Source organism: Mercenaria mercenaria, chromosome 16 (genome assembly GCF_021730395.1).
Source record: "Mercenaria mercenaria strain notata chromosome 16, MADL_Memer_1, whole genome shotgun sequence".
NCBI lineage: Eukaryota > Metazoa > Mollusca > Bivalvia > Venerida > Veneridae > Mercenaria > Mercenaria mercenaria.
Window position 1 is genome coordinate 60,157,318 of NC_069376.1, and position 27,812 is coordinate 60,185,129.

Sequence of the window (27,812 nt, forward strand, 5' to 3'; positions counted from 1 at the left end):
AAAGTTTGACATCACATCAGCTGGTCCAAGACTTCTCCAGTTATTGATACACCGTTTCCCCCGAAAAAAGATCATTCTGACCTTGACATATTCATCCCAAAAAACAATAGGGGGACATCTACTGTCAATCATTCTAGGACTTCTAATCCATTCATCAGAAACTGTTTTCAGTTTCAAGGTTACCATGGTCTTGAACTTTGACTTCATTATTCAATCTAAAAGCACAACCCTACTGCATACATGTCTTTATCATAAAACAAATATAAACAAACATTTTTTTATCTAGTATTTTAATCCAGTTTCTTGTAAATCATGGTCTGTATTGTCAACCATTAGCACACAGCAAAACATAACAAAAACATATATGTCGTTTAACTTAGTACAAATCAAGTAAGCTGAAATAGTCGTCATTACAGGAATGCATAATTCTGTGAAAGAAGATCAAAACTTGGTGCATACTGTTTCAATACATCAACATCATCAAAGATATGATTCGATGCTTAGTTATCAGGTTATCCCCAGACAGTAAAGTGACTGCTAGGGGAGGTAATCACTACTAAATCTTGACAAGAAGTTGGAAATGAAAGGATAAAGTCTAAGATAAAGATTAATTTCGCACTAAGAACAATTATTAATTTAATTTTCATACTTATTATATTCAGCAGATGAAGGCACGGCCTCGTCATCTAATTTTCTAGATAAAAATTCTACATCATGTTTTAAACAAAGCACTATCATATGTCTAGCAAATATACATGAAATGTTACAAAAATACTGCCGAAAAAAAGTCTTTCAATAGAAATAACACAGTAGTCTTTCTTCAATTTTGTTCAAATGTAAATGTTATACTACTGTTTAAGCATTCATGCATTAAAGTTTAAGCATACATCTTCTATAATCACATTCTTCTGCTATTGGTCTTGGCCATTATTACCAATTTCATTTCAGTTTGTTTTTTACACACAAAAAAACATTCACATAGATTCTTCACTGATGGTTAATTTTAATTTTCTAAACATCTCCATAGTGTTGTCTCACACTGGTAAAGAGAGCATCACATGTCTTCTTGGCGTCTCCTAGCAACATGTTTGTGTTCTCTTTAAAGAAGATTGGGTTGTCAACGGCAGCATATCCCACTCCCAGAGATCTCTTCATTACAACAACCTGTAACATAACATCCATAAGGCATCTCCATTATATGACATTAGTATATCTTATATTGTACATATAGTTATTATGCTTTAATAACAGGAAAAAATCTAAGGAAGATTAACCGTAAAAATATCTTTGTTTCCCCTCCAAAAACCCCCGTCTCCAAAGGCTCAGTAGGTTGGGAAGTTCTTGGATACAACCCTTTTTGTAACATGAGGGTCATGATGACCCTAGATTGCTCGCCTGAGTAATATGAGCTACATGTTTCAAATGTCAAACTGATGATAAAATATTAAGAAAGTTAGTAGGTCACATTCATGGTCAATGAAATTCAGTTTTACGATTTGTGTGCAAAACTGTGTATGTCATCAAAATTTCAAGGCTGTATCTTAAACAAGAGGGCCATGATGGCCCTATATCGCTCACCTGTTATCATTGCACTTGAGGACAAGAAGGTCCTCAGAAAAAATATCTAAGTCCAAAGGACAGGAACATCAAAGGGAAGAAATTTAACCAAAAAGAAAAAAAAACTCTTACAAGGTATAGATATGTTAAAATACACCTAAAAATTGGAGGTACCATCCATGTTGTACCACAGAAAACTGGTCTCGTGTTTTCCCTAAGGCCAGTAATAAAAAATGTTACTAAAAATAAGCTATTTATAGTAACGTAAAAGGGAAGTAATTAAAAAAAAATATTGTAAGTGGACAAAAGAAGGATCTGCCAAATAAATCTGTTGACATAAATGAAATTTCAGATCAGTATCTTCATTAGTTATGGACTCAGGGCTTCGGAAATTTGCCGGTTTGTCGGTTTTGGACCGATTTTTGACTTTTCAGACCGATTCATGAAGTGAAAAAAACGAAAAAAATCGGTCCCGTAAAAATGGAGAAAAGTATAAATTTCGGTCTGATATATCAATACACCATCTACTGCCAAGCAGGAAATTGTTGGTCGCACCCTCAGATAATCAATAAACGTGTCAAACGGTCTGATTGTCACCTTGATAATCGGTCCGTAATTAGCTTGACGCTATCAGTGCTCGCGCGGCACATCCTTTAATGTTTGCAGACAGCCGACTGCAATGTATTAAACATTTTTGACTGGTTTCCAAATATGTCTGACTGGATCCAAATCATTTCGACGGGGATCCACTTCTTTTATTTAGAATCCGACGGATGGTTTATTTCAAAAGGCTATGTTTGATCACGGTAAAAAACAAATGGTCACTGCATTTAATCAAAGAGCTATAATTGTACATTATAGGTCTTTGATTTAATGAGACATCACACGGAAAACCGATCAAAATATTTTTTATAATTACTTGATTTGAAAAAATTACAAGATTCATTTGTTTGGGCTCCAGTTGAAACAAGTGCAGAAAATCGTCTTTGCAACCTGACTGTGCAAAAAAGAAAAAGAAAAAAAATGGACTGGCAAACACGAATGATAAAGAAAACCGGAGTGGCGCTGTTTATCAAATCGGTCTTTTAAAAAACGTTTCAAAATGAAATTTTGTTTACATCAGAAGAGAACATATAACTTTATAAAAATGTAGTTGCTTACTGAAGTACAACATAAGTGAAATGAAATATCCGTGGCCAACACGCGTAACCTTTTGGTACTATACATGCGGGAAATTCGATCTCAGCGTTCATATAACGTACACATTCGGTCCGCGGCAGAGTATTCTTAAAATACTGAGACTGTTTAGCAGAGAATATGTGTCGTGTAATTCACTTTGACGCATTGTATTTTATAGAATTCCGTCAAAGAATGAGGAAACATCACAAAGCAATCTGACTAAAGTACATCTCCTATATTACGCTACGCATAGGATCTGAAAACGACCTATTCATTGCCTCGTTCTGACGGCTCTTTCGCTAGCCATTCAGAGCCTAGCTTACAACATCTTGCAAATCTACATGTAGCATTGACTTTTGATATTTACAATTCTTATGTCGTAATGTATCAGATAGCCGGTTAGCTCAGTCGGTAGGCCACTTGCTTTGTAAACGAGGGGTCCCGGGTTCGAGTCCTGGAATAACCGCATATTTTTCTTATCCTTTGACAATCGAACAAGTCGTCTGATTGGATAACATAAAAAAAGCAATAATGGAAATCCAAAATATACAGAAGACGAATGTGAATGGGTCGTTCTCAGATCTTCGTTTAGAAGATCAAGTACTTTAGTCAGATTGCATCACAAAGTATCTGCCGTGTATACGGTACCGGTCACGTGCGTTGGCTTTTAGACTAGTTACGCACACGGTGTCAATGCCTCAGTAATTTTTATCCTTACAAGTATTTTCTCGGAAAAACATCGAAATTTAAACAAAGTAACGATCACACATAACACTGAATAACTGTCTTCATTGTATGGAAACACGCGGTGACCGGTAACTCAGTTTTAATGCATGACATGCTTATTTCTTTACTCTATCACGTTTTACAAAATATGTAATATTGGGAATGCGGTGGGTGGGGTAGCGCCGATGTCAGGATTTTCGTTTCGGACCGATTGAGTTATCAAAATTTCCGGAGCCCTGGTTATGGTAATTTGACATAAAATCAGTCCATTGTTATCTACCCTGATTGTCTCAGTCCAACTAATAACAATAATGAAATTTCAAATAAGTTCTGTAAGTACTTACTGATATAAATCCATTTTGATTACAATCAGGGGAAGTAATCAGATACGAAATAACTCTGGAACCTATGATTGGATCTGATTTGTCATGGAATCCAAGACTTATTGTTGCTGAAGGTATTTTGGAAGTTTGTATTGAATAAAACCATAAATGACGTCTCTATATGGCTGCAAAAGCCAAAATAGCTAATTTTGGACCTTCAAGGGGCCATAACTCTGGAACCTATGATGGAATCTGGCCAGTTGAAGAAAGGAAGCAAGATCTTGTGGTGATACAAGTGGTGTGCAAGTTTGGTTAAAATCAAATCATAAATGAAGCTGCTATTGTGCAGACAAGGTCAAAATAGCTAATTTTGGCCCTTTCAGGGGCCATAACTCTGGAACCCATTATGGGATCTTGCCGGTTCAAGAAAGGAACCGAGATCTTATAGTGACACAAGTTGTGTGCAAGTTTGATTAATTTCAAATCATAAATGAAACTGGTATTGTGCATCAAAGGTCAAAATAGCTAATTCTGGCCCTTTCAGGGGCCATCACTCTGGAATCCATAAAGGAATCTCGCGAGTTCAAGAAAGGAACCGAGATCTTATGGTGATACAAGTTGTGTGCAAGTTTGGTTAAAATTAAATCATAAATAAAGCTGCTATTGTGCAGACAAGGTCAAAATAGCTAATTTTGGCCCTTTCAGGGGCCATGACTCTGGAGCCCATAATGGAATCTGGCCAGTTCAAGAAAGGAACCAAGATCTTATGGTGATACAAGTTGTGTGCCAGTTTGGTAAAAATCAAATCATAAATAAAATTGCTATTGTGCAGGCAAGGTCAAAATAGCTAATTTTGGTCCTTTCAGGGGCCATAACTCTGGAACCCATTATGGGATCTGGCCAGTTCAAGAAAGGAACCATGATCTTATGGTGATACAAGTTGTGTGCAAGTTTGGTTAAAATAAAATCATAAATGAAACCACTACCGTGCAGACAAGAAATTGTTGACGGATGGACGGACGGACTGACAACGGACGAAGGGTGATCACAAAAGCTCACCTTGTCACTATGTGACAGGTGAGCTAAAAACAAGAAAGTAGGTCAAGGTCACAGTCAAGTGACATCATATTACTTGGGGTCATCAGGTAATTATAATTAAACAGTCTCTGAAACAGGATCAGATGATTTTTTAAGTATTTTTCCCCGGGGCAGGGCCATATTGACCCTAGGGGGATAATTTGATCAATTTTGGTAGAGGACCTCTAGATGATGCTACACACCAGACATCAAAGCCCTAGGCCCTGTGGTTTTGGACAAGAAGATTTTTAATGTTTTTCCTTTCAGTTTCCATGGCAACCAGAGTTCTGCATGGAATTCAATTCTTTGAACAATTTTGAAAGGGGGCCACCCAAGGATCATTCCTGTGAAGTTTGGTGTAATTCTGCCCAGTGGTTTTCAAGATGATTTTTTTAGAAATTGTTGCCGGATGACGCACTACGCACGACGGACATCAAGCGATCACAATAGCTCACCTTGTCACTTCGTGACAGGCGAGCTAAAAATACAGACAAATCTTGATATCTAGATTTCGTTCGGACGAAGGCAAGAGTCGACATATCAAAATATTGGGTCAACTTTGGTTGGTAGGTTGGGAAATGAAGTTTCGTGTTGTTAAAAAGACGTTTTTTAAGACAAAATATGTATATTTGTACATCAATGTTATGTGTACATATTGATTGGTCTTTGTTGAAATAAATCATTAATAAAGCCTTTTGCTAGGTCGAGGTAACTGTTTTGGACTGAACATTTCAAATTAACAAACATGTGACATTGAATTAAGTCTCTGCATCTTGCATCTTTACTAGAACACTACTTTTTACTAGCGAAGAGCAGACTGTGACCTTTAGTTTCAGTTTATTTTGAAGGATCAAAACTTGACAATTCGTTTAGAATTAGAACCACACATCTTAAAAATAGTGTTGCTTTCATATAATTCTGTGATGCAAGATTTTGTTTCTACAGTGTAATGTATTTATTAAGGTGTATTTAAAAATCTTTGAAATACACTGCAAGTAGATTAAATGAATAAAAAAGAGCTAATACATGAAACTGTGAAGAAAAAAAGAAGGACCTTCAATTATTTGCCTGTCATTCTGAAGTAAAGCTGTATTAGAACTGTATTTTCATGAACTTCATGCAGGGGGGAAACAGTAAGTCCCTTGGTTAAGGTGGTTCAGTTATCATTGCATGTCTGTCAATATTAAAATTCACATTGCAAATATCATCTATTTTTAATTAAATATCTCACCTGTTTTGAAAGCCATACTCTAAGGACCGGCATACCAGCAATGATTGAGTTGGGATCTTCCTCCGCAGCCGAGTTAACTGTATCGTTAGCTCCGATAACCAGTACAAGGTCTGTGTCTGGGAAGTCATCATTTAGCTCATCCATTTCAAGTACAACATCGTATGGTACACCAGCTTCAGCCAACAGCACGTTCAACTGACCAGGCATACGTCCTGGCAACAAGAAGGTTCATTAACAAAACTAGTTCTAACAATTTTTTTTAATACATTAATAACTTTCACTACAATTTTTGTTATCTTACATATTCGACCAAAATGAACTTTTTCTACACTCTGAAGTCTAAAAAATATTCTTACAAAAATGCTGCAAGCGAAAAAAAACAACAACCCAGAAACCTGGTTACTGTGAGGTATGTGAGCAATCACCAAGGAAAATAAATCTAAGCTGTAAGATTTTTTTCTATCGCTAACTTGCAAAAGACAACATTCGACATAAGCTAGACAACTTTGTCATATTAACTAGAAGATGCTTTTGTAAATAAGCGCATGTCTCCCCCAATACATAGTCCTATATGCAAGAAGTCAATAGGGGACAGGAGTGAAAGTCAAAGAGACACTGATGGTTGGATGCAACAGAGATCATCTACCTGGCATGTGTAATCATCCCACTAAGTTTCAACATTTTGGGCCTAGTGGTTCTCAAGTTATGAATTGGATATGGTTTTCCATGTTCAGGCCCCTGTGACCTTGACCTTTGACCAAGTGACCCCAAAATCATTAGGGGTCATCTACTCTGCGTGTCCAATCATCCTATTAAGTTTCAACATTCTGGGTCAAGTGGTTCTCAAGTTATTGATTGGAAATGGTTGTTTTACATGTTCAGGCCCCTGCGACCTTGACCTTTGATGGGGTGACCCTAAAAACAATAAGGATCGTCTACTCCATGACCCTGCCACCCTATGAATTTTCAAGATTCTAGGTCAAATGGTTTTCCAGTTATTGATCGGAAGTGAAGTGTGACAGACGGACGGACACTTGGACAGGGCAAAAACAATGGGGAGACATAATTAGACTTGTTAACTGACATCTGATGTTTTGTCTTCTGGTGGCCAGATTTTATAGAGAACAATTATACCTCTTCACAAGGATCAAACTTGTGACCTTGTTAATATTTTGCTTGACCTAATGAATTTTAAGGATGAAACAACCCATACCTGCTACAGGGTGAATTCCAAATCTGACATTCTTGCCCTTGCTCCTCAAGAAATCAACCATTTCAGCTATTGGGTACTGTGCTTTAGCAACACAGAGACCGTATCCCGGCACAATAATGATGTTCTTAGCATTGGCAATGTATTCAGTGCAAATGGGAATATCACATTCTGTATGGGTACCAGTAATCTCCATTGGTTTACCACCGGCATGAGACTTGGTACCGATGTTAGCACCACCCAAGATCACGTTAGTCAGAGATCTGTTCATTGCCTGTAATAGAAACAAATACAGATACAGTGACACTACTCACTAGTGGTAGGTTTTATGTCAAAACTATTTACTTCTACAAGTGAGAAAACAACTTCCTTGAACATGAAATATATGTCCAAAGAGTATGACTGATTTGGGTACCCATTAGGGCAGTTTGTTTTCTTTGTTGGTGTTTCAAGTCACACAGACACAATTTAAATCATATGGTGACTTCCAAGCCTATGACGATGAACCAAGACAGTAGATGCTTCACTGCGAATTATTACTGACATATGCAGGTACCCTTCCCCCCTCCCACACCGAGTAGAACCACAAACCTTCTTATAAGAGGAGAGGATAGTTTGGTGTACCTTGCACATGACGTACGAGAGAGGATAGTTTGGTGTACCTTGCACATGACGTACAAGAGAGGATAGTTTGGTGTACCTTGCACATGACGTACGAGAGAGGGTACTTTGGTGTACCTTGCACATGACGTACGAGAGAGGATACTTTGGTGTACCTTTCACACGATGTACGAGAGAGGATACTTTGGTGTACCTTTCACATGATGTACGGGAGAGGATACTTTGGTGTACCTTGCACATGATGTACGAGAGAGGATACTTTGGTGTACCTTGCACATGATGTACGAGAGAGGATACTTTGGTGTACCTTGCACATGATGTACGAGAGAGGATAGTTTGGTGTACCTTGCACATGATGTACGAGAGAGGATAGTTTGGTGTACCTTGCACATGATGTACGAGAGAGGATAGTTTGGTGTACCTTGCACATGATGTACGAGAGAGGATAGTTTGGTGTACCTTGCACATGATGTACGAGAGGATAGTTTGGTGTACCTTGCACATGATGTACGAGACAGGATAGTTTGGTGTACCTTGCACATGATGTACGAGACAGGATAGTTTGGTGTACCTTGCACATGATGTACGAGACAGGATAGTTTGGTGTACCTTTCACATGATGTACGAGAGAGGATAGTCTGGTGTACCTTGCACATGATGTAGGAGAAAGGATACTTTGGTGTACCTTGCACATGATGTATGAGAGGATAGTTTGGTGTACCTTGCACATGATGTATGAGAGGATACTTTGGTGTACCTTGCACATGATGTATGAGAGAGGATAGTTCGGTGTACCTTGCACATGATGTATGAGAGGATGGCTCCTGATGATCCAATCATAGCTCCAACAATTGTCATGAGATTGTTGTTCAACATGAAACCTTCTGCACACAGTGCCCATCCTGAGTAGCTGTTCAATACAGTGATAACCACGGGCATGTCAGCACCTGAAAAACAACACATTATCTGAAAGCAGCTTCTTAACTAACTTGCAACATAATGTATTAAAGACCCTTGAATCTTCATAAAATTGGACTTTCTTCCGGTCAGCAGCAGTAGCTACGGTTTTTTTTTATATCTGCTCGGACCTGTTGGTATATTAATGCATGCTAGAATCCTTGCTCAAACTTTTTATATTCAAAACTGTGAACTGTCTGCTCACATTTAAATTAGTGTTGTTATTAATGTACATAAGTCTTTAGACACAACGAAGATCCTGTTTGTCAGGAAAACCTCTGAAACTTTTTTAGGAGCTTTCACTTTACCACAGTTGATCAAGTGTTTTGATTTTGATCATGCAAGGTGCGGCTGCCGCATCAATGTAGGTTCAAATCCTGACTCTGGCACAAAGAATTACTACTGCATATAAGAACAAGCTTACCTCCAATAGCCATTGTAAGAGTAACTCCCATAACACTTGACAAAGTTGTGGTAGTACCCAGCATTGCCAGGCCGCTAGCATAAGCATTGTCCATCATGAAATAGCCGTATGCTCCAATGTTAGCTAACAACATTCCTCCATTGAGAGCGTGCCTACCAGGCATAAGGAGTGGGTTTGATTTCAATGTTCCTGAAGTAAGTAATAATATACATATGTAAATTACCTCTCTATCTGTATAGTTCTGCTATGAATACTAGAACAATAGCAAAATACGATGCTTTGGAAAATATTAAAGTTATGTTAAAGACACACAAGACTATAAAGGGTTCTAAAAGAAATCTTTTAACAATAATTCAATAAGTAATGAGCTGAAAGTTCCCTGAAGATATATCAACTAACATATAGCAGGACATTACATAACTGTGGCAATGATTAAAGTTATAGTGAAGGAAACATAGGAATAAAGATATGCTTGACTCTTAGTCATCTTTTAAAAATAATTCAGTAACTGTCCTGAACTTGTTTTTCAATTGGAAACATATAACTTACATAGTTACACTGATATAGCCACTGGCTTTTACCAAAATGTAAGCAATCTAATTTATAGCACACAAACCATTTTAATAGGAAATTTTAGAAAAGAAAATAGACATAGTATATTCTAAAATGAATTTATCAGTGCCATTTTCTTCATTTTTTTTCTCACTTTTTTATTCTTACTTTGGAATGATACTCTGAAATTTTGCATCAATCAACATGTTGATATTAAAATGAAATTTGTTTACCCTGTTTTTTTTTTCGATATCTTAGTTCTTTAAACAGGTATAGATCTATACCTGAGAACTTAATGAGTGAAACAAGTGTAGAATTAAAGTTGTATTTTAGCAAAGAATTCTTCATTTCCTTAAAAAATGTTACAATTTACCTTGAAGTTTGCCAAAGGCTACCAAAGACCCTGTGAAGGTCACACCACCGATGTAAGTTCCCAAGAAAAGGGCTGTCTTCATCACATTGGCAGCTGGGTCAGTGGCGAAATGTGGGTTCTCGTACATGAAGTTAGCGATACAGGTGACTACAGCAGCAGCACCTACAAGACTGTGGAACAACGCTACCATCTGAGGAAGGTCGGTCACTTCAACCTTCTTACCTCCAATAACACCGATCAATCCACCTGAGGAAAATGGATAACATTATATTACACTAGAGCTGCTTTTGAGAAAAAGGCATGTCTCCCACAACTGCCTAATCATCTAGATTGGCATATCTTCTCCAGTATGTATCTTAGTGACCCATGCACCAAGACCTGTATCACTGGCATCAGTATTTTCAGTAATTCAAGGGCCATAATTCCGAAGTGCCTGGGCCGATTTCGCTATTTATCGAACTTGGCTGAGGACTTATTGGCAAACAAATTTTGTTCAAGTTTGGTGAAGATCGGACGAGAACTGTTCGACTTAGAGCGTGGACAAGATTTGTGACAGACAGACGGACGGGAAACACACACACAGAAGTAAATCAATATGTCTCCCACCACAGTGGTGTGGGAGACATAATAATAGAGAGGGTGTGGCTTTACATTTGTAATGGTAGACCATTATATTCTTTATTTGAGTAAGTGTCGAAATTGTCAAAATTATAAACACTGGATGTTATTTACATAATAGAGCCATAAACATTCAGCTGTAAAATTATAATTAACAGATTTAAAAGTGTAGATATACATGCTGCTAGTGACAACATTAATTTTATCAATAGTAAACAGACCCTTACAACTATACATACAGATTTTCTACATTAACATGTACAGGGTAGTTAGTTTTTACCCTGTAGAACACTGAAATTATTGGCTGGCATAAAGTTTTAGGTTTTAGGTCAAAACTGCAACTTCTTAGGGATCTGCATTTGAGTATTTCAAATTTTAAAGATATGATAAATTTGATTTGTTAGCTTTCTATTTTCCGTGGATTAAAGCGACCTTGAAATCCATGAAAATTAATCCCCAACAAATAATTATGATTTAACAGTACAAGAATTTTTTAATGAATTTCTTTTAAATATATTTGCATCCATGGAAATAATTATGAAAGAGAAGACTAAAAATACTTTAAATGCGCACAAGGAAGAAGTTCAGAATTGCTGCAGACTTTTTTTTACTTGTGCTGTATATATATAATTACCTGTGCCTACACAAGCTGCCATCTGAGCGAAGGATTCTGGAGTTGGTGCAAGGAGACCCACTGTAGCTGCAAGACCTGACGATACTCCGATCATTCCAAGGGCATTACCTGTAAAAGAATCAATGTCATATTGATAGTGGAACCCTCAATACTCAAATCATCTCTGAATACACTGCATTGTGTCGGGAAGTATTTTTTTGACAAGTGTTTGAGTCAAATATTATCTTTCAAGTGTCATACAGCAGAGGAAAACCTCAGGTTTGGTCTGGTAATTACAATAGTCATTTGGCAAGCACCTGGGCAAAACAATCAACTGTTCTGTATTCTAATTTAAGAAATGAAATACTGTTTGTCTTTTTTCCCCATTTAGTTTTGTTTTGGGTTTAACGCCGTTTTTCAACAGTATTTCAGTTATCTAATGGCGATCAGTTAAACTAACCAGTGTTGCTGGATTCTGTACCAGTACAAACCTGTTCTCCGCAAGTAGCTGCCATCTTCCCCACATGAATCAGAGGTGGAGGACGAATATTTCAGACGCAATGTCTTTTATCAAATCGTCAGGAGAACATACGCCCAGCCCGGGGATCAAACTCACAACCCCCGAGATCCGTAGATCTGTGTTTTCCCTATTGAGCTAAGCGGCTGATCAGTCTGAAGCCGACTTAAGAAAGGTAAATATTTAATTTCCATTTTTTTTTGCACATTAATATTACTGAATCTTTGCTGAATAGTCGTAAAATTTTTGAATGCACATTCATGCAATGTTTCATTACAATATGTGCTAAGTAACAATGGCAGTGAAAAATGACTGTATTTGTAATTCAAAGTCTTGATTAAGTTTAAGAATTAAAATGTTTGGTAACACAGTAACTAGGTGATGCTGATCATACCTAATCTGCAGGTTGTCTGAGAGGACAGTCCAGTCAGAGCACCAACACAGCACAAAGAGGCTGCGAAGTATGTCATCTGATGTATGTCTGGGTAGGATCCTGATGCAGCCAGGGCACCATACCCTCCAAGCATCCCTAGACCTGGCAAGGCATAGAAGTAGTTGTACTCTGGGGGATCATCTGTAAGAGAACCAACATGATGAATACTTCATGTACTCCAAACATGCAAATTTTACTGTCAAATGTTCAATCTCTTTCTTAGTGCAGAATAACAATTCCATCCAGTCAAAGGACTGTTTATCTTGTGTTCCTGTTGATTTGAAAGTTCATGAAGTATTACTTTTTATTAATACCATGATTACAGAAATTATTCATATTGTGGTCATTTCTGTCCCTGACTTTTATGCTGGCATGCACCTTATTTGCCAGACCAGGCAATATGTACTTTTTTCTGTATTGCCCGGTGCTAGAACTGACTTCTAAAATTCACATCATGTAACTTTTATTACAACGTTAAGTGTCAGATGCTATAAAATCATTAAATTATTGCCACAAATTTCAAAAGGTCTTTATAAAGAGACATGAATATGTGGACTTCAAATTTAAAGATGAAAATGAGAGGAAATAAATTTGTTCATTATAATTAAATTTCATAAATGATTGAACCACGTAAAACAGAAAACCAGTCATCCATGAAAATCAAAAGTAACGGTAAAGCAACGGCCAATTTACTCAGAAATCTGCATTATTTTTTTACGTGACCAACATTTAGGTTACCTGGTCTTCTGAACATGTCCAACATTCTCTGTGTTACAGTAAACCCTCCTCCAATATTGATACTCGAGATAAAGCAAGCTACAGCTGCCAGACTTTCTATTGTATTTGTTGGCGTGTATCCCTTACTCATCAACAACATACCACCGACAGCTGTGATACCGGAGATCGCGTTTGTCACTGACATTAGAGGCGAATGTAGAGCTGGTGTTACATTCCATACAGTGTAGTAACCTGAAAGACAAGGCAATGATAAAATCTACATAACCAAATAAATAGAATGTCATTTTATAATGTACATAGATGTTGGTTTTTTTTGCAATTAAAAGCATATATTAAAAGTATTAATTTAAAAGCTCATTAAAGTCTTGTGCTGATTACTGTCTTTTGTGAAAAAAAAGACTATTAAAGAAATTTAGAAAGCATTTCCTTTTTCTGAAAAGACTAACAGGATAAAAGATTTGTTTTTATATATTATACATTCTCAGTGATTTTTAAAATAAATATTGCCAAACTCCTCTGATCCAATTGCTTTCACTTCGTTATAGTCAGTGTTTCCTTTTCATCTGAATTTTCTTTGACATAAATCTGGAACATAGTCCCTTTGGAAAGCAAAATAAAAGTGGCCACAGTCTCTTCAAATATAAAATCATTCAGCTGCCATTAAATATCAAGTTTTCTGCAAAAGCTGCTACTTCAAGGACATGGCTTGTGTTCATGGATTTCAATATACAAAAACACTGTTTCTTCCATTTGATTGTGAAGTTCTTTGATTGACATAATGAGGGAATAATGATCATACATTATATACACCACACAAACGATTTACCTGTGATTCCAGCTAGACCAAATGTTGTTACCATGGTAGTGAATGCTGGGTTAGGTGAAACAGATCCAAGAGCAAGCATTGTTCCCAGTCCTGCGGTGTACCTCATTGCAGTATTAAATGTTTTTGTTTTAGGGTCAACTGGAGGGGGAGATGGAACACCGACGGCTTTTGGCTTGGCTTCTACAGCAGCATCAAGCTGCGGTGGAGGTGCTGGAGGAAGGATCTCACCCTGTATTGATATAAGAATGTAATATCAGAAGCTTCTTTATACTGTACGTCATATAAGCAAACCTCAATATCTTTGTCTCATAGAACAAGCTTCTAACCCTCAAGTCTTTGCTCATTACCTTGAGTTAGATGCTAATGTGTAGGCTAAATCAGTTGAAAAGAGCTATTCATCATGATCCACTTTTTTCCAACCTTTCTTCAACATGATACTCCTGTTTTGTTTGAAAGTGAAATGTAAAGGTAACTCCCCAGTTTTTAAATGGCAGGCTCCTTCAGGTATTGTTACTGTCACTGCAGAGCACCTGGGTAGAACCTCCTACAAGCTTTATTTGTTTCATGGGTTTTAAGCCACATGGACTTATTTTAGGTCATTATATGTTGACTTGGGTAGAGAAAGACCCTAGCTCTAATTAAGACCCCACAACAGCTGGAACATACAAAGGGTCAAGTGGTTCCAGGTCACCTTGTCTTTCCACAAACTTTCTGAATGGCATTCTATGTTCAAAAATATTTTGCAACGGAAAAGTGACACAAATTTAATCACTTCAAATATTCAAGCGTAGAGAATTACATGTAACCAAGTAATATTGATCATAAGTGACTTACATTTTGTGTAACAATACTGCCCCTTACAACTTCATCTTCAAGATTAATGTTAAAATGATTCTTCTCACCTGTAGAAACAAACACAAAAAAATTATCAGCTGAAACCTTTAAACAGCTTTTGAAGAACAGCAGATCAACATATCAGAATAGGTTGTTTTTAACTTTCATAATTTCTGCAAATTATTTCACAAACTTTCATTCAGTACAGTCAGTGCAATATGCAGTATCATAAAAGTGTGTTTATGTCTGTTTATATCTACCGGTATTTAAACCTTGACAAGGACAACCATTAAAAGTAGAACCACTAATGTTTCACAAGCTAGATCGACAACCTCCTTACATTTAACAATTCAATTCAATTTCTAACTGTATCGTCTGAAACTGTATGTGTTGTTTTAGTTGGGTTTAATGTCGCACCAACACAATAATAGGTCATATGGCAACATCCTAGCTTTGATGGTGCAGGAAGGCCCCAGGGGCCAATCCCAGCATTATTTCATCAAGGTGGGCACCTGGGCAGAACCAGTGACCTTCTGTAAGCCAGCTGGATGGCTTCCTCAAATTAAGAATTCAACAGCCGAGTCTAAAACTGTTTAAGATAGACAAAACAACAAAGTGCATACCCATTGAGAGGAGAAGTTTGGTAATGTTGTTCCCATACAAGGTACTGGATTGAGTAGGTAATCGACTAGGCAGATCTGTATATCCTATATGTGTCACGTCATTGTATTTGTACTTTTCACCCGGATGTATTGTCTCGATGTTGCCACCAGCTTCAGCTGCCAAATCCACAACAACAGATCCTGGCTTCATGGATTCTATCATTTCCTAAACATATATATTTAACCAATAGACATCAAACACAATAAGATTACATTACATAAATTTTATTATTTCAGGTATTCTAGACCTCAATAAACAAAGCTATCTCTAGATTTCACATAACAAATCAACACATTTTATTTACTGAAACACCTTACCAAAAAGCCAAATACATAGGCCCTATTATGCTGACTGGAGGAAAGTTGAATATACCGGTATACTTTATATCCTAATTCAGTGTCACATCTTTGCAACAGTATCACAGGCATTCAAAGGTTTTCTTTCAATATAGCCAATAGTATATATCAAAGTTTTTATAAGAGCAGGACAGGCTGAAGTCTACTAAGAACAAGAGCTGTCGGAGGACAGCAACGCTCGAATATTCAACAGCCTTGTCAATTGAATGAATACAGAAGTCGAAAAAGGGGCATAATTTTGTAAAAATGGGAGAAAGGGTTATGGAACCTTCATAATGCTTATCAGCTCATAAAATGATCAAGTGTGTGAAGTTTCAATCCATTTCCATAAGTGGATACTGAAATACAAGCATACATAGAAAAACTTAACCAAAAACTGCTAAGTTGAAAAAGGGGCATAATTTTGAAAAAAAAATGCAAAGTAGAGTTATGGGACCTACACAGTGCATGTCAGATCATGACAGTAAAGAAGTGTGTGAAGTTTCAATCCATTCCCATTAGTGGGTACTGAGATACCAGCTTACATACAAAACCTTAACCAAGAATTTCTAAGTCGAAAAAGGGGCATAATTTTGTAAAAAAGCAAAACAGAGTTATGGAACCTGTGTAATGTAGGTCAGTTTATCACAGTGAACAAGTGTGTGAAGTTTCAATCCATTCCCGTTAGTGGGTACTGAGATACCAGCTTACATACAAAACCTTAACCAAGAATTTCTAAGTCAAAAAGGGGGCATAATTTTGTCAAAAAGCAAAACAGAATTATGGAACCTGTGCAATATAGGTCAGTTTATCACAGTGAACAAGTGTGTTAAGTTTCAATCCATTCCCATTAGTGGGTACTGAGATACCAGCTTACATACAAAACCTTAACCAAGAATTTCTAAGTCGAAAAGGGGGCATAATTTTGTCAAAAAGCAAAACAGAGTTATGGAACCTGTGCAGTATAGGTTAGTTTATCACAGTGAACAAGTGTGTGAAGTTTCAATCCATTCCCACAAGTGGTTACTGAGATACAAGCTTACATACAAAACCTTAACTAAGAATTTCTAAGTCGAAAAGGGGGCATAATTTTGTCAAAAAGCAAAACAGAGTTATGGAACCTGTGCAATGTAGGTCAGTTTATCACAGTGAATAAGTGTGTGAAGTTTCAATTCATTCCCACAAGTGGTTACTGAGATACCAGCTTACATACAAAACCTTAACCAAATCGGGACGCGGACGCCGACGCATGGGTGAGTCCAATAGTTCCGCTATTCTTTAGATAGTCGAGCTAAAAATTATCCAACAATCTTTTGGAAATTGCAGGTGTATTGTAAGCTTTTCTTCTAACAAGAGATCACAGAGTGATCTTGGCGCCCACCAATGTGCCATTTTTGAGTGTTCCAAATTTCAAGACTTACTGACTAGCTCAAGGTCAAATTTCATTTCCCTACACAACTGTGCATGTTGTCCAAATTCGAAAGCTGTAGCTTGAGAAATGTGAAAGTAGGTCACTAGGTCAATGTCAAGGTCAAAGTTTGTTTCGGTACACAATCCTATGCATGTGGTCTAAATTTGAAGCCTGTAGCTACAGAAATGTGAAAGTAGGTCACTAGGTCAATCTTAAGGTCAAAGTTCATTTCGGTACACAAAACTATGCAAGTGGTCCAAATCTGAAGGCTGTAGCTTGAGAAATGTAAAAGTAGGTCACTAGGTCAAAATCAAGATCAAATTCTATTTCGGAATACAAAACTATGCATGTGGTCCAAATTTGAAGCCTGTACCTTCAAAAATGTGAAAATAGGTCACTAGGTCAATGTAAAGGTCAAAGTTCATTTCGGTACACAAAACTATGCATGTGGTCCAAATTTGAAGGCTGTAGCTTGAGAAATGTAAAAGTAGGTCACTAGGTCAAAATCAAGGTCAAATTTTATTTTGGAATACAAAACTATGCATGTGGTCCAAATTTGAAGCCTGTACCTTCAAAAATGTGAAAGTAGGTCACTAGGTCAATGTGAAGGTCAAAGTTTTTTTCGGTACATAAAACTATGCATGTGGTCCAAATTTGAAGGCTGTAGCTTGAGAAATGTGAAAGTAGGTCACTTGGTCAAAATCAATGTCAAATTTCATTTTGAAACACGGAACTATGCATATGGTCCAAATTTGACGCCTGTACCTTCAAAAATGTGAAAGTAGGTCACTAGGTCAAAATCAAGGTCAAAGTTTTTTTCCAGTGCACAAAACTATGCATGTGGTCCAAATTTGAAGGCTGTAGCTACAGAAATGTGAAAGTAGGTCACTAGGTCAAAATCAAGGTCAACTCATGTCAAGGTTCATCTTGCCACTCAAAAATATACATGTGGTCCAAATTTGAAAGCTGTAGCTACAGAAATGTGAAAGTAGGTCACTAGGTCAAAATCAAGGTCAACTCATGTCAAGGTTCATCTTGCCACTCAAAAATATATATGTGGTCCAAATTTGAATGTTGTAGTTATTGACAAGAGACAAGAACATTTTAAAAGCTTTTCCCTATATAAGTCTATATGAACCATGTGACCACCAGGGCGTGGCCATTTTTGACCCTAGGGGGATAATTTGAACTAACTTGGTAGAGAACCACTAGATGAGCTACATTACAAGTATCAAAGCCCTAGGCTTTGTGGTTTGGACAAGAAGATTTTCAAAGTTTTTCCTTATATGTCTATGTAAACCACATATGACCCCCAGGGCGGGGCCACATTTGACCCTAGGGGTATAATTTGAACAATTTTAGTTGAAGACCACTAGATGATGTCACATACAAAATATCAAAGCCCTAGGCCCTGTGGTTTTGGACAAGAGGTTATTCAAAGTTTTTCCCTATATAAGTCTATATAAACCATGTGACCCCCAGGGCGGGGCCATATTTGACCCTAGAGAAATAATTTGAATCATCTTTGTAGAGGACCACTAGATGATGCTTCAAACCAAATATCAAAGCCCTAGGCTCTGTGGTTTTGGACAAGAAGGTTTTCAAAGTTTTTCCCTATATAAATCTATGTAAAATATAGAAATAAACAAAGGGCCATAACTCACTCATAAATTGTTGAACCAGTCTGATTTTCAGGGGGACACAACTAGGGTACCAATACATCATTCTGACAAAGTTTGGTCAAAATCCCCCCAGTAGTTTCTGAGGAGATGCGATAACGAGAAATTGTTAACGGACGGACAAGAGGTTATTCAAAGTTTTTCCCTATATAAGTCTATATAAACCATGTGACCCCCAGGGCGGGGCCATATTTGACCCTAGAGAAATAATTTGAATCATCTTTGTAGAGGACCACTAGATGATGCTTCAAACCAAATATCAAAGCCCTAGGCTCTGTGGTTTTGGACAAGAAGGTTTTCAAAGCTTTTCCCTATATAAATCTATGTAAAATATAGAAATAAACAAAGGGCCATAACTCACTCATAAATTGTTGAACCAGTCTGATTTTCAGGGGGACACAACTAGGGTACCAATACATCATTCTGACAAAGTTTGGTCAAAATCCCCCCAGTAGTTTCTGAGGAGATGCGATAACGAGAAATTGTTAACGGACGGACGGACGGAATGACGGACGGACGGACCACGGACGCAGAGTGATTTTAATAGCCCACCATCTGATGATGGTGGGCTAAAAACTGTCACTTAAGTAGAATCACTTAAGCCTACCTTTGTAATGAGTATTGGGGCTTTCTTGCCAGGTATAAGGGCAGTGGTGATGACTACGTCCACCTCCTTACATTGTTTGGCGTACAGATTCTTCACTGCGTCCTGGAACTCTGTAGACATTTCTTTGATATCTTTGGCATATCCACCTGCTGCAGCACCAGATTCCTAGTATACACATAGTAACATTCAGTGTCACAGTTTGAATAATTAGTTTAATTTGAGGTGGGGTTTCTTAAAAGTAAGTCAGTTGTGTTGTGGCAGTCAGAGAACACTGCTCTGCCCCGAGCTTGGACATTGTCACAGAGAACATTGCTCTGCCTCGAGCTTGGACATTGTCACAGAGAACATTGCTCTGCCCCGAGCTTGGACATTGTCACAGAGAACATTGCTCTGCCCCGGAGACTGACAATTGTCATAAAAAGCAGTGCTCCGCCCCAGAGTTTGAACACTGTCACACGAACATTTCCGCCAAGTTGACATCATCACAGCGAAAATTACTGCTAAAGTTAAACAATGTCACAGCGAACATTAATACTCCACCCCGAAGTTTGAACACTGTCACAGCGAACATTACTCCGCCCCAGAGTTTGAACACCGTCACAGCGAAAATTACCCTGCCGCAAAGTTTAAACAATGTCACAGCGAACATTAATACTCCACCCCAAAGTTTGAACACTGTCACAGCGAACATTACTCCGCCCCAGAGTTTGAACACCGTCACAGCGAAAATTACCCTGCCACAAAGTTTAAACAATGTCACAGCGAACATTAATACTCCACCCCAAAGTTTGAACACCGTCACAGCGAAAATTACCCTGCCGCAAAGTTAAAACACTGTCACAGAGTTCATTGCTTTGCCCTGAAGTTTCCTACAACATTCTCTTGATTCACAGCCTAATGCTCTTTCAATAACCTATTAAGCTAACCTGATGAAGAAAAGTTTTAAATCATTCAAACAATTCATTCCCTTTGAAGATATTTCACATCTGCTTCAAACAAAAATCAGAGTACACTAAGAAAGACTGAAAAATGTAGGCTGTTCTTTTCTTATGTTTAGAAAAGTCTAAACCAGGGCTAAAGTTGTATACAGTTCTCTAACGAAAGATTAAAATGTACACTGAGCATATATACCTTGACAGAGACTTCTAAGAATTCAGCTCCCAGTGATTCGGCTTGTTCTTTCACTGCAGGTCTCACATCATACAACCTAGTGATCGCGCCGAGGTTCTTGGCTGCTCCGGCAGCAGCAAGGCCAGCTACACCACCACCTATGATGAAAATCTTTGCAGGTGGTACTTTCCCTGCAGCTGTTATCTGACCTGAAATATACAAACTCTACTGGTAACCTTAGTAACAGAATTCATACCGGAAATTTAACGTTTTTAAATGGTTGCATGTTGATACTGTTGCAAGACCTGGTGATAAAGGGAACTGCCTCAGGCTCCTAGTCTATTAATAAAGTAAAGTATTAATTTACTGCATTTTTTGAAACTATTTTGGTCATAACTTTTGTTTTCACTTTATTTGTACTCAGATTCTTAAGATTCAAGACAGCCTCAAAACTCAACACTTCCAACTTGCAACCAATGGAAACCATTACAATAATATTATAAAACTTCATTCCTTTCAAATCTGAATTTCCATAAAATCTGTTTAGAAGCAACAAACAGGCCTGCAGTTACTTGACTTACCACTGAAGAATCTCCCATAATTATTTGCTGCCTCTATCACTGCTTTGTATCCAGAAATATTTGCCATTGATGATAGTGCATCAAAAACTTGAGCTCTTGATATTCTTGGCACTTTGTCCATTGCAAATGAGGTAACCTTTCTATCATTTATCAGTTTTACAAGGTCAGCATTTTGCTGTGGGTAGAGAAAACTAATTAAGATACCATTTTCCTTGAATAAGGGAACTTCAGTTTCCAATGGAGGCCTAACTTTTAATACTATATCAGAATGAAATATTTCGTCCCTTTTTTTAATGGCTGCCCCAGATGCAGCGAATTCGTCATTTGTAAATTTAGACTCAACTCCAGCGCCTTCCTCTATATTAACATTGAATCCTTTCTTTACAAGCACTTGCACAGCTGTAGGAGAAATGGCTACCCTTCTTTCATTGGGAAACATTTCTTTGGGTATACCAACTGTCATTTTCTCGTATGGGGTGCCGGCAACAACTTTTTCCTCCGCCTTCTGGCAGAAATTCCGGGGAGCATTCTTGAAGCCACGACTGCAGCGGACAGAAAGCTTCTGTATATGACAGCCGAGGTCAGCCAAGATGGCCACCGAATGTAACCTGGGCAACATGGCTGTCTAGCGGGTTGTCACTTCAACCTGAAATGATAAAATCACACAAAGGATACATCAATATGTTCAGTGGAACCATGGAAGGTGTAAGTATTTACCCAGGTACCCAAATGAAAGTCATTATTCCAAAATAGTTTTTTTTTTTCAAAATGGGCATGCAAAACAGCTATAGATCATTTACTGTCCATCTAATGAATGTGTTGCTGTCACTTCATAACAGCAAATCCTATTTGATTAGAAGTGCAATAGATACTTCAAAAAAAATTTTTAAAGCAACATCTACTAACTTTATAAAATATATGTATACTGATAATTTAACCTTTATCCTGCTTAATCTCTAAAATGGACCAATCCATCATTCAATTTGGGCAGTACCATTTATCATTTGAAGGGGTGTTCACTGAAAATTACTACTGAATGACTGAATAGCGAACAGTGCAGAATCACTTGCCGTCAGCAGACTAAAGTTTAAGGAAACAAGATTTCAAATTGTTTTATTATTTTTTAAAATCTTGAACTGGGCCTTAAGAGTCATTCAGTCAAGTTTAACATCAGTTATTTTCACCCATCCACCAAGATACCTGCTTTAACTTTATATAATCTCTACATCATAACCCACGTATGCCCACTGTTAAGGACCATTGACTGTTTTTAAATTTAAGAATATTGCTACTTGAAAGTTTGCAAATGACACATTTTCCTAAAAAAATTCCTTTGTGTCTAGTTTCCAAGGGCACAATTTTGGGGAAGGCCAAGTGCAAAGCAGAAATTATCAAACTTGACCTATATTTTTAAAGGCCCATGCATGATACTTGGGGATGCAACATTATCTATTCTAGTCAAAGTCCTTAATGTACAAGACCTATTTAACGACCTTGTACTTTTCCACTGTTATAATTCAACTTAAACCTTTAGTTCTCTGAGTGTTCATTTGGCTCTATTGTACAGTAATGGTAAATATTAATGGACTTAAACGTTTTAACACAATGGTAAGTTTAATTTAATATATCATACATTTTCATTTAAATATCTTTAGAATTTAATCTTCGTCCAAGATTTTTACTTGTTTCATCGCCATTCAGAATAACTTGTATCTATAACTGTATGAAATGAAACTTAGCAATTTTTTAAAAAAATAATTATTTAAAACAAAACTTAGGTCATACTAGTCACACATTTTTCGAATGAAGTAACCCGGTAGAACAAATTAAAATGATCTCATAGCTTGGAGCATTGATAATTTTTTTGCTATGACATTTAATTTTGTGGGGATACAATTTCCAATGTCTGTTTTGAGGACATGAATCTAGTGGCCATCAACTTTTGAAGATAAAATGAATAGAATTATTGTTTTGTTTTGTTTGCATTTAATTCAGTGGATTAAAGCAACCAAGAAAAGACAGCATGTTTAACTATACATATTACATAAAATTAAGTAATAAGTATCTAGTTACATGAAAAACTCTTTTAAATAATTATTTGAAAAACACAAAATTTAATATTGTACCGGATTTTTTTTTTTTTACTAAAATTGAAAGCTATCTTGAATGAAATAAAGAGGAAAGACCCCCAAGAAACAGGGAAAATAATAAAATGTTTACAATATTCATTCTCATCCATCAGAGGTTCGTCAAAATCCCGAGACGAACCTCTGATTTATTTCTATCGTTTACTTGGTGAGCATGCGCACTCGTAATAACTATCGGGAGTGGTTTCAGCCAATCATTGTTCGCCATTATTTGGAACTCCGAATTGAAACTTTCAAAAAATATGTAAACAAGATACTTGCTAACGATGGATAAAGGCTGTATTCCATGATTGCGATAAATAAAGATTTATTCCTGTAATTCGACGTTAAGAGATTTACATCAAGAAATAATAATATTCGTCGTAAATGGACATCGTATTCCCTCGATAATATGGAAAGGACGCGGTCACGCTTTTCACGGACGATTTTGATTGGTTCGCTACGATTTGTGGCGAAACGACGCTGATTGGCTGATACGTTTTACCTGTAATGTAACCAAACCATAAATATCGGCGAAATGTGCCAGAGGTTCATCCGGGGAACCACGGTAGACCTCTGGTATGCGAGAATGACAATATTTGGAGTGACATACATAACCAATTTAACACTTCTCAATATTTCAAAATTCAACAAATTCGGAAATGTTATTAATGCCTTCTAGTTTTATTTCCCTTTTTCATACTACAGTAACAGTAGAGGGACAGATATAGGTTTTTTTGAAAAGATATTCAAACACTTTGAACTAAACATTGTTACATGGGAAAAGACATCAAACCAGTTTGATATGGACTGAAATTGGCTTGTCAATCTGACTAAAGTATTTGATCTTCTAAATGAAGATCTGAGGATGACCTATTCACATTCATCTTATATTTGGATTTCCGACATTGCTATTTTTATTTTCCCAAATTTATTTTCATTTGAACAAATCAGATGACTTCTTTCAACAAGCATTTGGCTGAACAATCAAAGCAGCGTCCAGGGCTCCAGATAATTTTTTGGGCCTATGAGCTTTTACTCATCATAATTCTTGCAAATGAGTAAAATGGTAAAATCTGAAACTGACTAGAGTATTTTTACTCCTGAAAATTTTTAAATGAGAAAAAAAACAGAAATGAGTTTTATAACATATTTATTGGGTGTAACACCCATGAATTTGTTTGCAGTTCAGTTTCAATTCAGCATTCAAGTTTTTGCTTCTTTTTCTCCATTGGTTTGCTTTAGCTTCACACTCACTGCCAAATCCAATAGATTATTCAATATACCTTTAACAATGTTCTGGGAATCATTTTTTGTTGATTTAAAGAATGCATAGCACGTTTGTTCACTTTCATTCTTTGAAAGAGACATGTTGTTGTTTACTCTACACCGGAAGTTGATATTGTAAATCGACACCGCTTTAAAATACACTACATGTACCTTACCATCAATATCAATTCCCAACAATTTGATTTACGCACGAATTGAGTGTATAATATAGTTTAACCTAAGTTTATAGAGTACCAATCAATGCCTGTGTACGTTCAATGTGGCAGAATGAATGCCGATCGTGCTCTGTTATGTAAAGCATCCAGACGATTCAGATTTTGTTTACGCTAGTAAAAAGTCATTGCATGCGTTTCTGTAATTTCATGTACGTTTTTATACGCTAAAAATTTAGCAGACATGCGTATATGCATTATTTCAAAGCGTAATTTACGCTAATACGCATCTTATCTGGAGCCCTGAGCGTCAAATGTCACATGGTGAGAAAAAATGTGCAGTCAGTCTGGGGCTCGAACCGGGGACCCCTCGCCTACAGGGCGACTGCTCTACCGATTGAGCTAACCGGCTGACACATATTCTCCACTTACGTAACCAAGTTCATAGCATGCCATATGATACCTCTCAAAACATGAGGATGCAGTCATGATGTGGTTGTCAAAATAAACATGAAAAACCCAGGCCTAATACAGATTTTTTAAACTTCTACTTTCACTTCCAAAATATTGAAAGCAAGGCTCTGATTGGTTAGCGGAAGGGTCGTCAGAACTAGTCTATTAATAGCAGGTCTTCAGATCCAAAGTGTAGCGTTAATTGGAGATGTACTTAAATAGTCAGACTGATTGGCTTGTTTAACCCATATGCATTCAGCGCATTGTTTTGTCAATAACAATGATACACATTATAAAAAACATTTATAGACAGTCCAGGACCCAAAAATAAATCCAGCACCCATTTATTATATACTGATTAATAACTGAAATAAGTTGGCACAGTGTGTGATATAGAGAAGTATCTCTCAGATAATTTTCAGTACTTTACCAGTTTATACCATAAAATAAAATGCACTGCTTTACTTTGCTGCACACAATAGCCTTGCTCTTTGTCCCCAACTGTTTCTGGCATTACACATGGATACTTTTATTATCAAATGCAGCCAACCTCTTTGTACTACGAACCTCTAGCCATGTGACTGAGTAGGGTTGGATATCGTTAAGGACGAAGCGGTCCGATACCGATACCAACGAAACGATACGGTATTTTTAACGATACCGATACCATGCTTTGTAGTACATTACATAAGCAATGATATGCTTAGTATTATATACACCTATGTAAGTAGATATACATGAAAATTTGCTGTGATATATGAACATTTTATATTTGTTAATGGAATGTTTTATGTATCAGATTATGAAAGAGTAAAAAGTAAACATATCTTAAAGACTAGTTTTCCAAAATAAAAATCTAGAGCAGATACCTCGCTCGCAATGCAATTTAAATCTATGAAAACACTCACTGTATTAATGCTTTTAAACCTCAGTACTGTCTAGAACTGTTAAACTGAACACTTATTAGCTTTCAAATTACCCCTCTAACAAGTCGGACTCATTCTCACTCATGATAATCTTCGAGTAGGTTGACTGGTAATGTTTTTAAAGTGAAACACTTTGCAACACATTTTAATTGAACAATAACCTTCAAAACACTTTAAACAACCAACATTCCAACAATAACATTATTTCTAATGGTTCGCGAAAACCGATTATTTGTTTACGTAGGTAACAGCTTAGTCTCGTAATTTTTTATTTACATCATTTTTTTTCATTGGTTTTAAAAGAAAACTACAAAGAAAAATAGTGTTGTATATTTTGAAATTAAGTATTGGTTTACGTTGTTTAAAACGACGGGGAAAGAAGTATTTCAGGTAATATTTAGCATACGAAACTATTCGCACGGTTGGCTCTCCATGTCAAGGGAGGTTACTCTGATCACAGTAAACAATGTCGATCGCGTTATTACGCTATTTGCTTAAATTTCTGCTTTATTTTGCCGCAGATTTTGTAAGAATTTTGTTTTTACTTTTATGGAAATACCGAAATCGGTACCGGTTCTTTTACGAAACGGTATATACCGGTACTTTTCGAAGTGATCATTCGGTATTGTACCGATACCGGGAACCGGTATCCAACCCTATGACTGAGTGCACATTCCTCTTGGCACAAATATGACAAGTAAATGATTTGTACATATACTTATTTATTCTTTCTGATACAACAACATATTTAAATGAAATGTTTTTCTTTTATAAATTAAAGTAGTTTTTATATGGATTAAATAGTATTTGTATTCTAACAGCCAAAAAATAGCGTATTTTTACAGAGAATTTCCACTGGTGGCCCTGTGGACTTCACTGACAATTCAGTATTCCATAAACAAATTTCTGTAATGCTTAAGTGTGTTCTGTCCAACTTAGTGGCCAGAGCTTGTTTTACACAGGAAAAATATGTTTGCTTAAAATAGCAAAAGGGCATGGTACTCCGTCTCTCCTATTCGTTTGCATCCCTTAGACTGGATCGTTTGCATGTCAGACTGATGCTTGTAAGACCCACCAGCTGTAACAATTGGTGACTGTTAGTGTACCAGCAGCAAGCAGACCAAGAAAATCTTGCAGAAGAACACTATTCTGCATGTCGCCTATCCAGCGGAGTGATTTTGACACTTGATGACATAAAAAAACTGCACGAGTATTTTTTGTGTGATGCATCAAGCATTTGCGAAGGTTTAGTACTGGCACGTTGGTCCATATACTGCTCGATATACTTCTCGTGAAACTTAGCATACTCAACTGTCTAAATACCCTACACTACAGTAGACTAAAAATGAAGGTCAGCTGTGTTGACAAACGTCGGGTGAAACGAAAAGATATTTGCCGACAGCAATTCATTTGATAAACGACATCCTTAATGCAAACGTCTATTAAAGAAACAAATCATTATAAATCGAAACAATACAGACAAATAACTTACTGTATCGAACTACAGCCACATTCGGCTAAAATACAGCCAACCCTGATTTTGTTCAAGGTCTTGCCACGGAAACGATGGCCGCCGTAAGAGAAAGGTAGCAATTAGCCAATCAGCGCGCGAATAAAACCGACGTCATTCAGAAAGTGGATGGTTTTATTTTATGGAAGGGGTGCATATG

At 37.0% G+C, this 27,812-nt stretch overlaps 1 protein-coding gene across 1 annotated transcript; it reads right to left on the reverse strand.

Annotated features, from left to right (window-relative positions):
* Positions 1 to 578: 578 nt before the first annotated feature.
* Positions 579 to 27,784, reverse strand: LOC123540308 (NAD(P) transhydrogenase, mitochondrial-like). The gene is made up of 16 exons (XM_045325216.2): positions 27,635 to 27,784; positions 21,196 to 21,841; positions 20,636 to 20,823; positions 19,505 to 19,669; positions 15,433 to 15,637; positions 14,810 to 14,877; positions 13,976 to 14,204; positions 13,150 to 13,380; positions 12,373 to 12,552; positions 11,483 to 11,590; positions 10,231 to 10,476; positions 9,306 to 9,494; positions 8,720 to 8,871; positions 7,307 to 7,577; positions 6,094 to 6,305; positions 579 to 1,164 (listed from the first exon to the last, which is right to left on the reverse strand). The coding sequence occupies exons 2-16, from the start codon at positions 21,812 to 21,814 to the stop codon at positions 1,012 to 1,014; spliced, it is 3,216 nt and encodes a 1,071-aa protein (XP_045181151.2). The 5' UTR covers positions 21,815 to 21,841; positions 27,635 to 27,784; the 3' UTR covers positions 579 to 1,011.
* Positions 27,785 to 27,812: the final 28 nt, after the last annotated feature.